General features: G+C 36.1%; 1 protein-coding gene across 9 annotated transcripts in view; it reads left to right on the top strand.

Moving 5' to 3' along the window:
* Positions 1–13,493, top strand: part of PCNX1 (pecanex 1) — an 88,449-nt gene that overhangs the window by 56,319 nt on the left and 18,637 nt on the right. For all 9 annotated transcript variants that reach the window (XM_074909654.1, XM_074909660.1, XM_074909653.1 and 6 more), the window contains 10 exons: positions 539–649; positions 1,117–1,208; positions 2,456–2,565; positions 4,240–4,345; positions 6,051–6,143; positions 7,711–7,861; positions 9,788–9,929; positions 11,341–11,518; positions 11,931–12,039; positions 12,636–12,765. In XM_074909654.1, coding sequence (XP_074765755.1) covers positions 539–649; positions 1,117–1,208; positions 2,456–2,565; positions 4,240–4,345; positions 6,051–6,143; positions 7,711–7,861; positions 9,788–9,929; positions 11,341–11,518; positions 11,931–12,039; positions 12,636–12,765 — 1,222 coding nt within the window. The remainder of the gene's footprint in view (positions 1–538; positions 650–1,116; positions 1,209–2,455; positions 2,566–4,239; positions 4,346–6,050; positions 6,144–7,710; positions 7,862–9,787; positions 9,930–11,340; positions 11,519–11,930; positions 12,040–12,635; positions 12,766–13,493) is intronic.

Raw genomic sequence — 13,493 nt, 5'->3', positions numbered from 1 at the left:
CATTTTCATTTAGAAAAGTCATATAGTATCAGAACTTTTCAGGAGTGGTTTGGGAAAACAAGTAAAATTGTCAGACACTAGTGGCAGAAAACCCAGAGGTGAAATGCTTGGCTTCTTTTACATCAGTGTGGCTGGTGTTAGCTTGCTCCTGTAACTCCAGACAGGCAGTTAGGCTCAGATAAGCCTCATTTACAATGAATGAAAACTTACAAATCTTCTAATCTGTAAACACTCTTGGCTGATCTTTGCTAAATAAAAATAGAAAGCATGAATTGGCCTGTGTCCATTTCTACAGCAATTAAAACAGAAGTACAAGAAATCTTCTGAGTACTGGTCTATAACTTCTATATTCAGTCACTTCTGAGTCATGGAAGTAGAGCTTTACATAGTGGGTATTTTCCTTAACAATAATAGTAGAAACACGTCAGTGATGTTGAGTTAAATGGTGTGTGGTACCCTAGAACTTATATATGGTAAGGTACTCTTCAGCTTTATTTTTAATATTCACCACTTTTTCAACTGTTTTTTTTCTCCGTAGTGTTTACACTATGTTTCCCCATAGTATTCTTCATTGGTCTCCTGCCTCAGGTGAATACATTTGTGATGTATCTCTGTGAACAGCTGGATATTCATGTCTTCGGTGGCAATGGTAAGCATTGCTTTTTGTGTCAGCAGCAAAAGCGTTACATCAGGAGCAGCCATCAGATCAGTAGGCTAGTTAAAAAATTTAGTGATTACACTATTTGTATTCCTACCCTCTAAACATAGAATACTAACTGTATCTTTAGAAAAGCTAAAGGTCTTCTGATTGATTATTGAGAAAAAGAGTTACTGTCCTAGTAAGTCTGTCAAAAATAGACTTTCTCAACTAGTTTCTGTTGCAGTTGTTAACCATTCCCATGGTAGTGCTGTTGAATAATTGAGGAGGTAAATAGTCACATAAATTGCTCTTTAAAAAAATAATTTGTAGGGGAAAATATAAGTAGTTGTGGGTTGGGTTTTTTCTTATGTCAGAGGGGTGTTGCAGCTGGGGGGCTATCTCAATCTGAAATATGTTGTATTCTAACCTAATTACATAACGGTGTTTAATGTTTCTTTCTTTTCTGTGATATTCAGCTACCACAAGCCTGCTTGCAGCACTTTACAGTTTTATCTGTAGTATTGTGGCAGTAGCATTGTTGTATGGACTGTGCTATGGTGCCCTGAAGGTGAGCAAAATTTTAGGCACAGCATACATTAATGTTTTGGGTTTTGTTCTCTGCTTCCTTGTATCTTAAATACTTAAGTATGCAGAAAGTGAATTAGAAATACTAGTCTGATTTGGTAGGGTTTTATACTTGCTCAGTTGTGGTGTCAATAAAGGCGATGCAATGGAGGAACAGAGCAGATTTTTTGCTTTTGAAAGGTGTATGATTTGTGCCTGCATTAACAGGCTCTTTTTTTGGCTGAAAACACATGACCTTTACGATGAGTTCCATTTTACATTGTTTTTTGAAAAAAATCACGTAAGTGGCTTGTTTCTTGCACAGTCTTGATGTTTTTGCTTATTAACCTTGCAAAATGGCTCATGTGAGTACTTTTTCCAGTGCTGCACCAGAAAGTCTTTTCAAATTAATCTTTACTTGAAAAGAAACCAGGAAATAGTTTGTAGTGTCAAAGTGAAGATGTGTGCCTATCTAAAAGGGAAAAACACCCCAAACCCAACAGCTTTTTGTTTCTTGAAATGCGGTTCTGTTTGAAAACAGTGTGGTATTGGTTCTGTTTGTTGGTTTCAGGCGTGTGTCAATAATCAAATGCTCTTGGTTCACAATTAATTGTAGCATGTGTGCCTTCCAACTCAGAGTTGCCTGGCTTTTTTCCATTCTGTCACAGAGAGTAAAAAATTGTTAGAGGAAATACTCTCATGTTGCTATTGCCCGCAGAAGTTCATTAGCTTTCTGTGAATTTGTACATATGTCTCGTTAGCCTTTTGTAAACACATCTATTAAAGATAAACAAGCTTTAGTAAAGAATCACTGTCAAATCTTTGCAGATCCAGTATAGATCATGAAAACAAAAATAAAACCACTGGTTTAATCTGAATTCAGCACCTTAGAAAAAAAATGTCCGAGTAAAACCACGTAACTTTCAAAATTTAGAAGTGGTTAAATGCAACTCAGGAATCTGTGGTCTCAAGGAATGCAGGAAATTGTTCATAAGAGTTATGAAAACTGATGATTTTAATGATTAAGACAGTGTAGACTTAAGGGATGTATACGCTATGCCAGAGTTTCTGATCTATAGTTAGACCTAGGTAAATACTGAACAATATTTTTATACTAAAAGTCCTGTTTCATTTTGGTGGAATTGTAGTTAATGTTTCCATTCTCTTAATATGATATACAAAGTTCTTGCATGTCAGATAAGTGTTATATACTTCATCTCCTTTTTCTTAACATTTCATTTCTGTCTCCAGGATTCTTGGGATGGGCAGCATATTCCAGTTCTCTTCTCCATATTTTGTGGTTTATTAGTGGCAATATCGTATCATCTCAGCAGACAAAGTAGTGACCCTTCTGTACTTTTGTAAGTAACTCAATTTGTGTCCCTTCCCCAAGGAAGAAGCAAGTCACAAGGGGATGTTATTTATAATGTTGGATGTTAGTACTGTTTGAACTGGTAGTCACCAGCATTATGAAAAACAGTATGATATCGGTTCAGTAGCTAGAGAGAAATTCTCACCTAGTTCCTTCTCGAACAATAACCTTTCTTTGTGACTTCTGCAAATCACTTGTGTGCCAGAATCTGATCTAACTGCCTGCTGGTGTTCTCCAAAATGCCAGTCAGGTGCCATCTTTCTGCTGGTGTGTGTGTGTGCTGAGCAGCCTACTCTGTATTTAGAGAGGTGCTCAAAGCACTAGTTTAAGATGAAGCCCACATGTGGATTTTTTGAACTGTTTCTCTCACTTTGTTACTTGTTCTTATCTTGACTTGTATGTTCAAAGCAGTTTTTCAAATTATTTCACCTCGGATGCAAAACAAGAGGGATCTGTTTTGGTGATGAGTGTTCCTGTCTAGCATGAGGGAACATGTATTCACGTTGCTATTCTGAGTTGGAGTATTGATCTGATGGTGAGAGTATTTCTGATTCAGTTAATAATTATGTGTGTAAAACACAATAGTTCCAGTAGAAGAAACACCTCCCACAGAATAGCCAATAGAAACTCAGTCACATACTTGGGTTAGGCAGATCTTAAACTTGGATTTATATTTAGCCATAATGTTGGATGAATTTGATAAGCAGTAGTCTGGGGTAGGTAGTGAGGGGCCTCTTCTGTTAACAGGGAGATTAATGATTCGTGACTGTTCACACAGAAGGAAAATTCTTATCTTTGGGTTGACAGCTAAACCTTGTCCTGCTACTCTTAGTTCAGGTGACTTTACTTGATAGGAGGTCCTTGTGCCTAGATACCTGTTCTTTTGTTCTTTCCAAGTAATATAGTCTGGATGCTTCAGTTTCATCTGCAGGTTCACCTGTTTAGCCAGATGTGGAACAGTTAAGAATTGCAATACATTGCAGTATGTAATTGCCTTTGAATATCTAGGGCTCTTTTTGTGGCAAGCTTCCTGTCTGTAAAATGAAGTATTACATATTTCTGTACCACACAGGGTTTTGTAAGAAAAATCACATTAAGGGGTTGTGAGATACTTATGCAGTACTGCTAGCCATAGCTAGGGTCTTCTAAAAGCTTCAGCTTAAGTTTTTTGGGCTTTAGTGCCAGCAAGGTCTGCTAAGAATTCAGTAGTTTAGTCAGCATGGCTAATTGATTAATTAATCAGGGTAGTACATATTTTTGGTTTTGTTGCTGTTGAAGTTTAAATTAAACCAAAATTGGTGTTGACAAATAGACTGCTTCTAAACTTTGCATCAAGTTAATTTTCAGTTCATTTATTTATGAACTAAAGTTTTGTTTCATGAGTACTAAGAATTCCACTTAAAATTCAATATTTGTTCAGTTACTCCTGTTTGATACTGGAGAAACTGCTGTTTGAATAACATCTGGCTACTTGACTTTAATGGTGGTCATCATGTGCAACCAGAGAACTTAATTATTTTATAGATCTCCTCTTTATGAACTTGCTCAGTCTTATGAAAGAAGGATTATTTTTTCTTGCAATAGAACTTTTGACTTTTTCTTCTAAAAACCAGATAGAACAATACGTACTTTTCAGTGGGTTCTTCTTTTGTCTGTCTTTAAGCTCTTTAGTGCAATCAAAATTTTTTCCTAATTCTGAAGACAAAAATCCTGAGGATCCTCTGTCTGAAGTAAAAGATCCTTTACCTGAAAAGCTTAGGAATTCTGTGGTAAGCTTTTCATTTTTTTTTTTTTTTAATTCAATCTAAGCATTTACTTTGTGTTGGTTTGTAATCAGTCTGTATCTTACTTAGATCACAACACTTGTTAATGACCATGGTGTTGATTAGAAGGGATGTCAGAGTCATTCCTTCATCTCCAGATGAACCAATGTACTACACTAAGAGTATAATGCTGACACTGCAGTTTAAGTTATTTCAAAGGAGGCATGTGAGAGTATTGGAAGTCCCTAATGTGAATTCAGTGAAGTATTATTGAGGATTTTCTTCAAGCTCATACTGATAACAATAAATACTTGCTTTTATGCAGAAGTTAGTGGGAAAGAGTGGTAAAACTATACTAACTCAGTATTTCTAGAATTGTGAGCAAGAGGTTTGTGTGTGCTGTTCCAGAAACAGAAAATAAAAATGGTGAAAAGTGTTGTGGTTTTTTTGTGGTTGGTTAGGTTTGTTTTTTGAAGAGCAGATATAACCTGTTCTACTTACTGTATAGAGCACATACTTTGAATTTTTAAGACAAAGTAGTAATATTTAAGCAATACTCTTTTTCACATAGTGGAGCAGTAAGTAAAAAAAAAACCAAAAACTTAAGAAACTTAGTATGTTTGATTTGTACAGAAGAAGGTTGAACATTCATTTAATCTAGTGTAAGGCTTGACTGTAGGGAAATAGTATAGATGGGGTTTCTCCTAGTACAGCAGGCACAAGTGTGACAAGGTCCAGTGTGTGGAAATGTCAAGTAAATATTTAAAGCAGAGAAACTTCAGTTCTTTTAAGGTTTAAGGCAACCTGTGTTGTTGTTAGTCACCAAGGGGGCAGGGGAGCTGAGAACTATGATACATTCTTTCTTTCAGTGTTTTTTAAATCGGGCCTTACTGTTTTTAAGTAAGTTGTATCCCAAGAAGTTAAGGCCTTGCAGTGATAATTTCTCTGTGTAATGATTTGGCCGATTTTGGAGTAGTTAATGCTTTAATGATTTTCTGGGCTGAAAATACTAATACTGTATTTACAGAGTAGGGAACAGGTATAAACTTGGAGACTCCGAGTTTTGGTGGCCTTAAGTACATATTGCCCCCTTGTGACTGAACCTGGCATTACTCGTTTTGTTTGGGGTTTTTTTTTGGTCTATTATCAGCAGCTTGTCTTTATTTTTTGGGGGGGGGGGGGGGGGGGGGGGTGGGAACAGAAAAATTCCTCAGGGTCTTTCCAAAGCTATCTTTTATCTTCTGCAAAGGAAAGGGAAAAAGGGTTGAGGAGCCTACTTGTTCCATCTGGTCATTAGCTTTGTCTAGGCAGCTATCTTCCAGAGTTCTTAATTGCTCCATAGTCTAAGCTGTTCTTAGATCATAAATAGGAAATTTGGTTAGCCCTACCAGCTCTTTTGGCAGTGCTGTGAGGGGGGGTGGGATGTCCTTATACCTCCTCACAGTCCAGAATGAGAGAGAATATATTTGGTATATTAATTTCTCCTACCGCACTTCAGGTATACACCTTTCCACTTAACCCATTTGAACTAATGCTCTTAGCTGTAAGATTTATCTTGTGAAATTTCTGATCATTTCAATGAAAACAATTAACACTAGCATAATTTGAAAATCTTTAATCAGTTTTAGTGTTACTGCTGGTGGGCATTAAGAATCTGAAGAGGACAACCAAAGCTGCTGTTTTCTAAAATTATTTTGTTTTGACTCCCCAGAGTGAGCGATTGCAGTCTGACCTGATTGTGTGTATAGTCATTGGTGTGCTCTATTTTGCAATTCACGTCAGTACAGTATTTACAGTTTTACAGGTAAGGTGTTCCATCATGTTTGCCATTTGTCTTCTATATACAAATGCTCTAATGTGATATAATGCTTATTCTGGTAGTGCACTGAGTCTCCTGATTAGATTTAGATGGTCTTTTATAGTGAGAGAAGTACATGACTGAAGGTCTTCACATTCCAGTTTTACGTGCTCAAAAACTTTTTCCCCTGCTCTTTCCTAGTTACTTCTTACATTTTGGATTTTTATTTTAGTCTCTGACACAAGATGCCCTCTTTCTTTCACTTCATCTATCTCAGTTGAATAGTGTCAGGATCATTCTGAAGTAAGGAAAAATGAAACATTTTTTTTAAACAAAAAAAATTTAAAAGGTTTGATTCTTAAAGATGGAGCTGCTGAACTTTGACTCAGCAATTGCATGCTAGCGTGGCTGTTTATAGATTATAGGGGAGTACCCCTTTACTGGAATGGTTATTTACAGGACTTCAAAGAGCCTTTAAGTTCCAAGTATTTTACTTGTCAGTCTAGCTAATATTACTGCTTTGGATACTTTTAATGTCTATATATGACTCCTACTTCATGATGATATGGGACCAGATCCTGTACTTGAATTTAAGTAAAGGCATTTGCCCAAAGTGTGGCAGTTACTGAATTTCTTATTTTGTTATTGCCGTGATGGCACCATTGGTTAGTTTATGAACAGCCTTACGTCAGGCAATAAAAGTTTCTTGCATGTGTTTTAGAAGGATTTTGCCCTCCTGTTGCTGCCTACAGTTAAAGTAAGAAACTAATTTTAAAAAGTATATGTGTTTAGGTAGCTTGAGGTTTTCAGGTGAAGTGTCCTGGTGAAGCTTGTGTACTATTTTTTTCTAAGGAAAAATCTCTTCTGTTGTATGGCTGGACTTCAGCACTCCTTCCAAATGTTTTCTCCCATGTTTGAGAAACTTGGCTATATGTTCTTCACCAATTGTATAGTTCAATAGGCTTAGGCTTCACAGAATTTTGGAACCAAGACCTTATAACAAAGTAATTCTAATTTTGCTGTGACATATCTAGAAATTTAGAGAAAACTTTAAAAGTATAGAAAGCGTTATGTGAAATCCAGTCTTTATACCATGTTAATAATAGTAGTATTTTATGATTTCTGTGAAGGAGTTTAGTCTTGGTGGGAGGCTTCTTACTCACCTTCTTCAAGAGAATATAAGATTAATGATTTGGGTTTCCTTATGCTTACACCTTCTTTTATCCAACAGATGAAAATGTAAATTGGGTTCAGCTTTTAGAGGATAATAGCTTTATAATTTATAAAATGAAATGCAGATGGGTCAGAAGCAATGGACTATGAAGGAAGATTGGTGTACTATTTTTACTTTAAAATATTTCTCAACTTAGTGAAAATTTGTTAGAAATAGATGGCTTATTCTTTCACAGGCATTTCTTGTTTGATCTGAAAGTTGGTAGTACAGCTTCTCATGAAGTAGTACATTCCCAATTTAGTATTACAGGAGCAGGTGCCATGATGCTGGAACAGTTATTATTACTGTATGATTTTAGTTTTAAACACAAACCTTAATTTCTTAAATTCTTCTTTTTAGCCTATTTTAAGTTATGTTCTCTATGCATTGGTGGGTACAGTAGGCTTTGTGACCCATTATGTTCTGCCTCAACTCCGAAAGCAACTTCCTTGGCATTGCTTTTCTCACCCGCTGCTGAAAACCAAGGAATACTATCAGTTTGAAGTCCGAAGTAAGTATCGTTCATGACACTTTTTTTTTTTTTTAAACTTGCTCTAGTTGCTGACCAACTCGAGTTACCTATTGATATACTTAATCTCTTTTATTATTCTCACCACCGGAGTATTTAATGACATCTAATCCAGAAATGTCTTCATTTCCCTGTTCATCAGGCTTTGATTCCATGATACTTTATGTATCTCCTAACTGACGATGATAATATATTATATGCGCTGTTATCTCAGAGCAGTTCCATTAAAGCGGTCTTCAAAATCTGAAGTTGCAGTTTGTGCTAATGATTCATTTAATTTTTGTGTAGAGTGTGTTTCACTATGTATTTCTTAAAGATACTAAATTTTCAAATGTTTTAGAGGATTAGGTATGCTAAATGCTCTTGGAGACTTGATCTTGTCATGGATTTGATTCTTAATGGTATTGTTGAAATGTTTAATGACAGAAAGTAGTGCAGGTAGCCTACTAATGGGAAAACACGCTGAGGAACGAGTCTTGCTAGTTGATCTGCATAGACACACTTGTACCTTGTGCTAAAGTCTGTGTTTCCATGAAATTTTTCCCTGGAGACTGCAGAAAATAAGAAGTTAAGTTATACTGTTGATCACTTATCCAGTATGGATAAATAAGAGTGGTAGATCCTGAGGAACTGTTGGAACATTTCTACTAACAGCAGACTTAAGAAATTTCTATCAAAAATGGCTTAGAAACAACTGAAACTACTTTGTTTACTCTCTATAGTTAGTTTTCAGGGTAAGAATGTAATGAAAAAAAAGTGAGCATTCTGTTACTTTCAAGAGCAGAGAATTACCAGAATTGATTTGCACACTTCCTACCTTTGTAGCAACTATGCAGCGTGTCTTTTCATTGATGTTTAAATTGTGGGTTGGTTTTTTTTTTTAGTGATTGGGTGTAAAGATGGGTAAATACGAATAGTAAATGTAATATGATGCCAAGTTGCTGTTTGAAGGAAGAAATGAAAAGTGTAACTTGTATGCCTTAAATTTTTAATCTATAAAATTACAGAAGCTACAGTTGGTGCCCTTTTGCTGATAACCCAACTTCAGTATTTCCATATGTAGTAGTGTTTTCAGGGAAGATGAAAGTCATATTCAGTGATGTTAAATATAAGTTTGTAGCATCTCCCAGTTTGCTCTCTGTAACTTAAAGAGAATTCATGCCATGTCAACGACTAGTTGTCCTTATGGCTCTATTGTGGAAAAGGACCTTAAGTTTTTGCTGGGACTCATCTAGGCATGTACAGTCATTCATGTCAATGAAGAGGGGTGGGCCTTTTTTGAAGTATGCCTTTAACCCTTTATATATGCAGTAATGTTAAACATAACTTCTGACATAGACTCTTCCAGCCTCTGTTTGTACTGCCTTGTAAAATAAATTTTCTCCTTATCTTCATTTGCATTAATTTGAAATGTAGAAATCCTGTTACATAATTTGCAATTATTGTAGAAGTTTAAAAGAAGTTCTCAAGTCTCAGACATTTGTGTTGGCAGGTTACATATGCTCCTGTGCATTGTAGAGTCAGCAACCAGAAATCTTTCGATTCAAAAAATGGTTGGAAAACATCCATGAGATAAAATGCGTAATGTCAAACAGCTTCATCAGTATCAATGTTGAAATTATTGAAGAGGTGGCAACCCAGTTTGTTTCCTGCTGTGTGTAGTAAGCAAGTAGCTTGCAAACTGCTTATTGTAATACGTTTTGTACAGATTCATAACTGCAACAACTCTACTGGGGCTACTGACAGTAGCTTAGAAGGAGCTTCACTTATTTCGGTTAGATAAAACTATGGAAGTCGAGTATGAGACTGCAGTTAGAGTTTGGCTCCACAAATCACTTGGATCAAAAATCTTTGTTAGCCGAGTTTGATAGTGCAATCTGATTTCTTCTTTTTAATATATCTTGATAGATGCTGCACATGTTATGTGGTTTGAGAAACTTCACATTTGGCTCCTTTTTGTAGAGAAGAATGTTATCTATCCACTGATAGTCCTCAATGAGCTTAGTAGCAGCGCTAAGAATATTGCTAGTCCAAAGAAACTGGATACTGAGTAAGTAGAAAAGGCTATCAGGTAATCTGAGTATGTCTGCTGTGGTGGGAAATTAAATAGTGAGTTCTGGCCTCAATGTGAAGGCAATGCTATTGCCTTAAAACTAAGGCAAGGAATAAATTTTTTCTTTATTTAAAAGCTCTTGCTGAACCAATTCACCTTGCTGACTTAAACTGAATAGAGTATTACAGTGTTAAACTAGGAACCCCCACAAAGATCAATCATTCAATTCATAGCATATACTATAAAGATTGTAGGTTGCAGAATTATCTAGTAGTGTGATATCAGGATTTCCTTGCTGATCTTCAGAATCTCTAGTATGATTATCTGGACTGCAAGTTCAAGATGGTGACAGTACATTGTTATTTTGTTAGGTGTAAATTTAAGACTTGCGCAATGATCCCCAAATTAGTGTGCCAGATTGCAGCCTCTCTACAGCTTTCTGCTCTCATCAAGGAATTCCCCAGGCCTTCCAGCCCCTAAGTATAATCTGTATCTAGATGGAATTGCACATTGCCTCTTAAATTGAGCCTTAGTTATAATCCATCAAGCAGTGTATCTGACTCTCAGCAAATGAGAGTTCATAGGCCCTGCATATTTGCCTCCAAGAACAGTGGCCAGGTGGCTTTTTTTGATTTGAATTTCTATTAATTTAAAGTGTTATAGAGAAAATAAATCTTGAAACAAAACGAAATATGTACTGGGGGGGCTGTGTGTGTGTGTTAGATTGGGTGGGGTATGGGTTTGGTTTTCTGGATTTAATAATCCCTGGATGTAGTGAATTCTTGCTTTAGATTCATTACTCTTACTACTACAAGATCTTTGGGATGAATATTGTAATCAAATTAATTTAAATGTTATTTTTGTAGGCGGTTCTTTGATTCGTCAGTTACTATCTCTGAAAAAGAGTATCACTAAGTGTGTCATCAAGTTGCAGTTCCCCCAATATAAACTAGAGCAATGTAGTCATGCAGGAAATAATGATAATCCAGTGTTCCATTAACATGCTCTTGCTGATTAATATACAGCACTTCTAGCATTTTGGCATCTCAATATTCATAACCTGAATTAAAGACCAGGTTTGTTTGGAGTACAAGGATACTTCACCTTTGGGGGGGGTGGGGGGTAGTCTGTGGTTTTTTTAGTGAGACTCTTACAAATAATGCTGATCCTTGAACATTGTTTGGCTTGAGTATACTGATAGAAAGACTGTGATAGTAACCTTTTAAAAAAATAATAAATCTGAAGTTGTCTTCAAAAAAACAACCAAACACCCACTGCAAAAGCTAAACCCAAATCTAAACCTTGAATTTGAAGAGATTGGCATTGCATGACAGCAACAATTTAGGTGGTCTTTAAACTCCTTTCAGACAGCAGATAAGTAACTGTTTTGTGTGAATTTTTTACACAGGTTGGGTGCTTTAATGATCACAATAGCTGGCTTGAAGTTACTGCGTTCGTCATTCAGTAGCCCAACGTGCCAGTATGTCACTGTTATTTTCACAGTGCTCTTCTTTACTTTTGATTACAAAAGTTTTACTGAGACCATGCTGCTAGATCTCTTCTTCATGTCCATACTCTTCAGCAAGGTAACCTTCACTCTCTATTTCTAGGTGTTTCAGGTCATCCAAAAGGGAAAACATTCCTAACTGATAGGTGATTTTCCAGATCATCAGTCCTGTTGGTGCTGTAATCAATATGCGATGAGACCACTAAGACTCTCCTTCCCAAAGCACTTATGTTGGCTTGGGAAAGCGTGTGTAACTTCTTAAACATTTCATGAGGTTCTGTTAGTAGAACAATGAAGTACATACTATGTTACTTGCTTCATTGATACATCCTTTTTGTAAGTCTCAAGGCTCCTGGTATACCAGTATGAACTCTAGGGTGACCAGTAAATTGCTCAGGATATTTGTGTACTGCAAAGTGTGTTGATTCTGAGCCAAATCACTAAAGTTTTCTTCTTTCTTTTTCTTTTTTTTTTTTTTTTTTTTCCTGTAGCTTTGGGAACTCTTTTATAAATTGCGATTTGTATATACCTACATTGCTCCCTGGCAGATCACATGGGGATCTGCCTTCCATGCTTTTGCCCAGCCCTTTGCTGTGCCACGTATCCTTTGAAAATGCAGGCTTTTTTCCTGAAGTCATGTATTTATAACTTCTGACTGTTACATTATAATGGATTGTGTTATGGGCTAAATCTAGTGAATAAACAGGTTTGTCTAGTGAGTACGTATGAAAAACTGTGCACAGTTTCTGCCTTGCTGCAATGCTACAATTATACAATAGGAATAGAATTCTGTCATAAAAGAAACATGGAGCAACTTCTGAAAATGACACAGCTTTTCTTCTGACAGTCATTCCTTTCTTTTCCAAGAGTCAATAACTGTGGTTTTAGTACTTGAGTTTTGCATTTTAAGCTTCTGTAGGCTGGTTTGAATGGAGTGTTGTTAGTATTCTCTGTAGAATTTTAAGAAAGAGAGTGACCACCACGTCTAGTGCCAATTTTTTAAGAGTTATTTTTGTTTTAAAAACAGAAGTAATCCCCTTATTGCTGGAGATACTGTAAAGATACTTTGTTGCATAAAAATTCTTAGACATCTTGTTTTGCTTTCAACTGGTGTTGCTGTCTATTTCGGGTACTATCACAGAAGCCTGAAAAACAGTAGTTGTTGCTTCGCTTTCCTTAATACTGTTATCCTACAGATTCTGCAATGTTGTTTGTCCAAGCAGCTGTGTCAGCTTTCTTCTCTACTCCACTGAATCCTTTTCTGGGAAGTGCAATATTCATCACTTCATATGCCAGGCCTGTCAAATTCTGGGAAAGAGACTACAAGTAGGTGAAATAAGACATTTAAAGTTTGTGTCCTTTGTTTTTAATAATGTAACTATGGCTAAATGTGTTGGTTTGTTTTTTTCATTGTGGTGAGGGTTTTTTGGGTTTGCCTTTTTTTTTCTTTCAAGTGTTGCCTTTTTTTTTCCCCCCCAGAGGATACTAGTTTATAGCACTGAAAGTTGTCAACAAACTTGTTTCTGAAAAACTGTACCAACTGTTTTTTATACTAGCAACATTTTCTTTAGCTTTCTAGGTAATTTCTAATTAGAGGTATGCCATCCTGGTAATTTTTTTAAAGATAAAAATTATAGTATTGTGAAGTGCAATTTTAATCAGAAGTTGAATTTATGTACAGGAAGGGGGGGGGGGGGGGGCAGTTCATAACTGTATTTGACCTGTGTTCATTATTGCTCATTTTACAGCTAAAACTGGTTAACTTCAATATAAAAATCTTTAAATATTTTTTGATCAAGGTGGGATCAGTAGTAAAAGATCCTTCGTGTCAGATGATACCTCCCTTTGTTTTATTTTTCTGAAGTCCACTATTGTTGATGGAGTATCAGACCATCAGAAATGTTAGATAAACAGCATAGGGCAAGATGAGCGGATAGTTCTGGTATTTATGGAGAATTAATTTTTCAGTTCACTGCTTTATTGCTTCTTTTCCTTCTAACATTAGAGCAGTTTAACATACAATTTGAAACTTTGTATTTAAAGAATTAAGGTTG

Source organism: Athene noctua, chromosome 6 (assembly GCF_965140245.1).
Source record: "Athene noctua chromosome 6, bAthNoc1.hap1.1, whole genome shotgun sequence".
NCBI classification, from domain to species: Eukaryota; Metazoa; Chordata; class Aves; order Strigiformes; family Strigidae; genus Athene; species Athene noctua.
The sequence above is the reverse complement of the archived record's forward strand: the minus strand, read 5'-3'. Positions and strand labels throughout refer to the sequence as shown.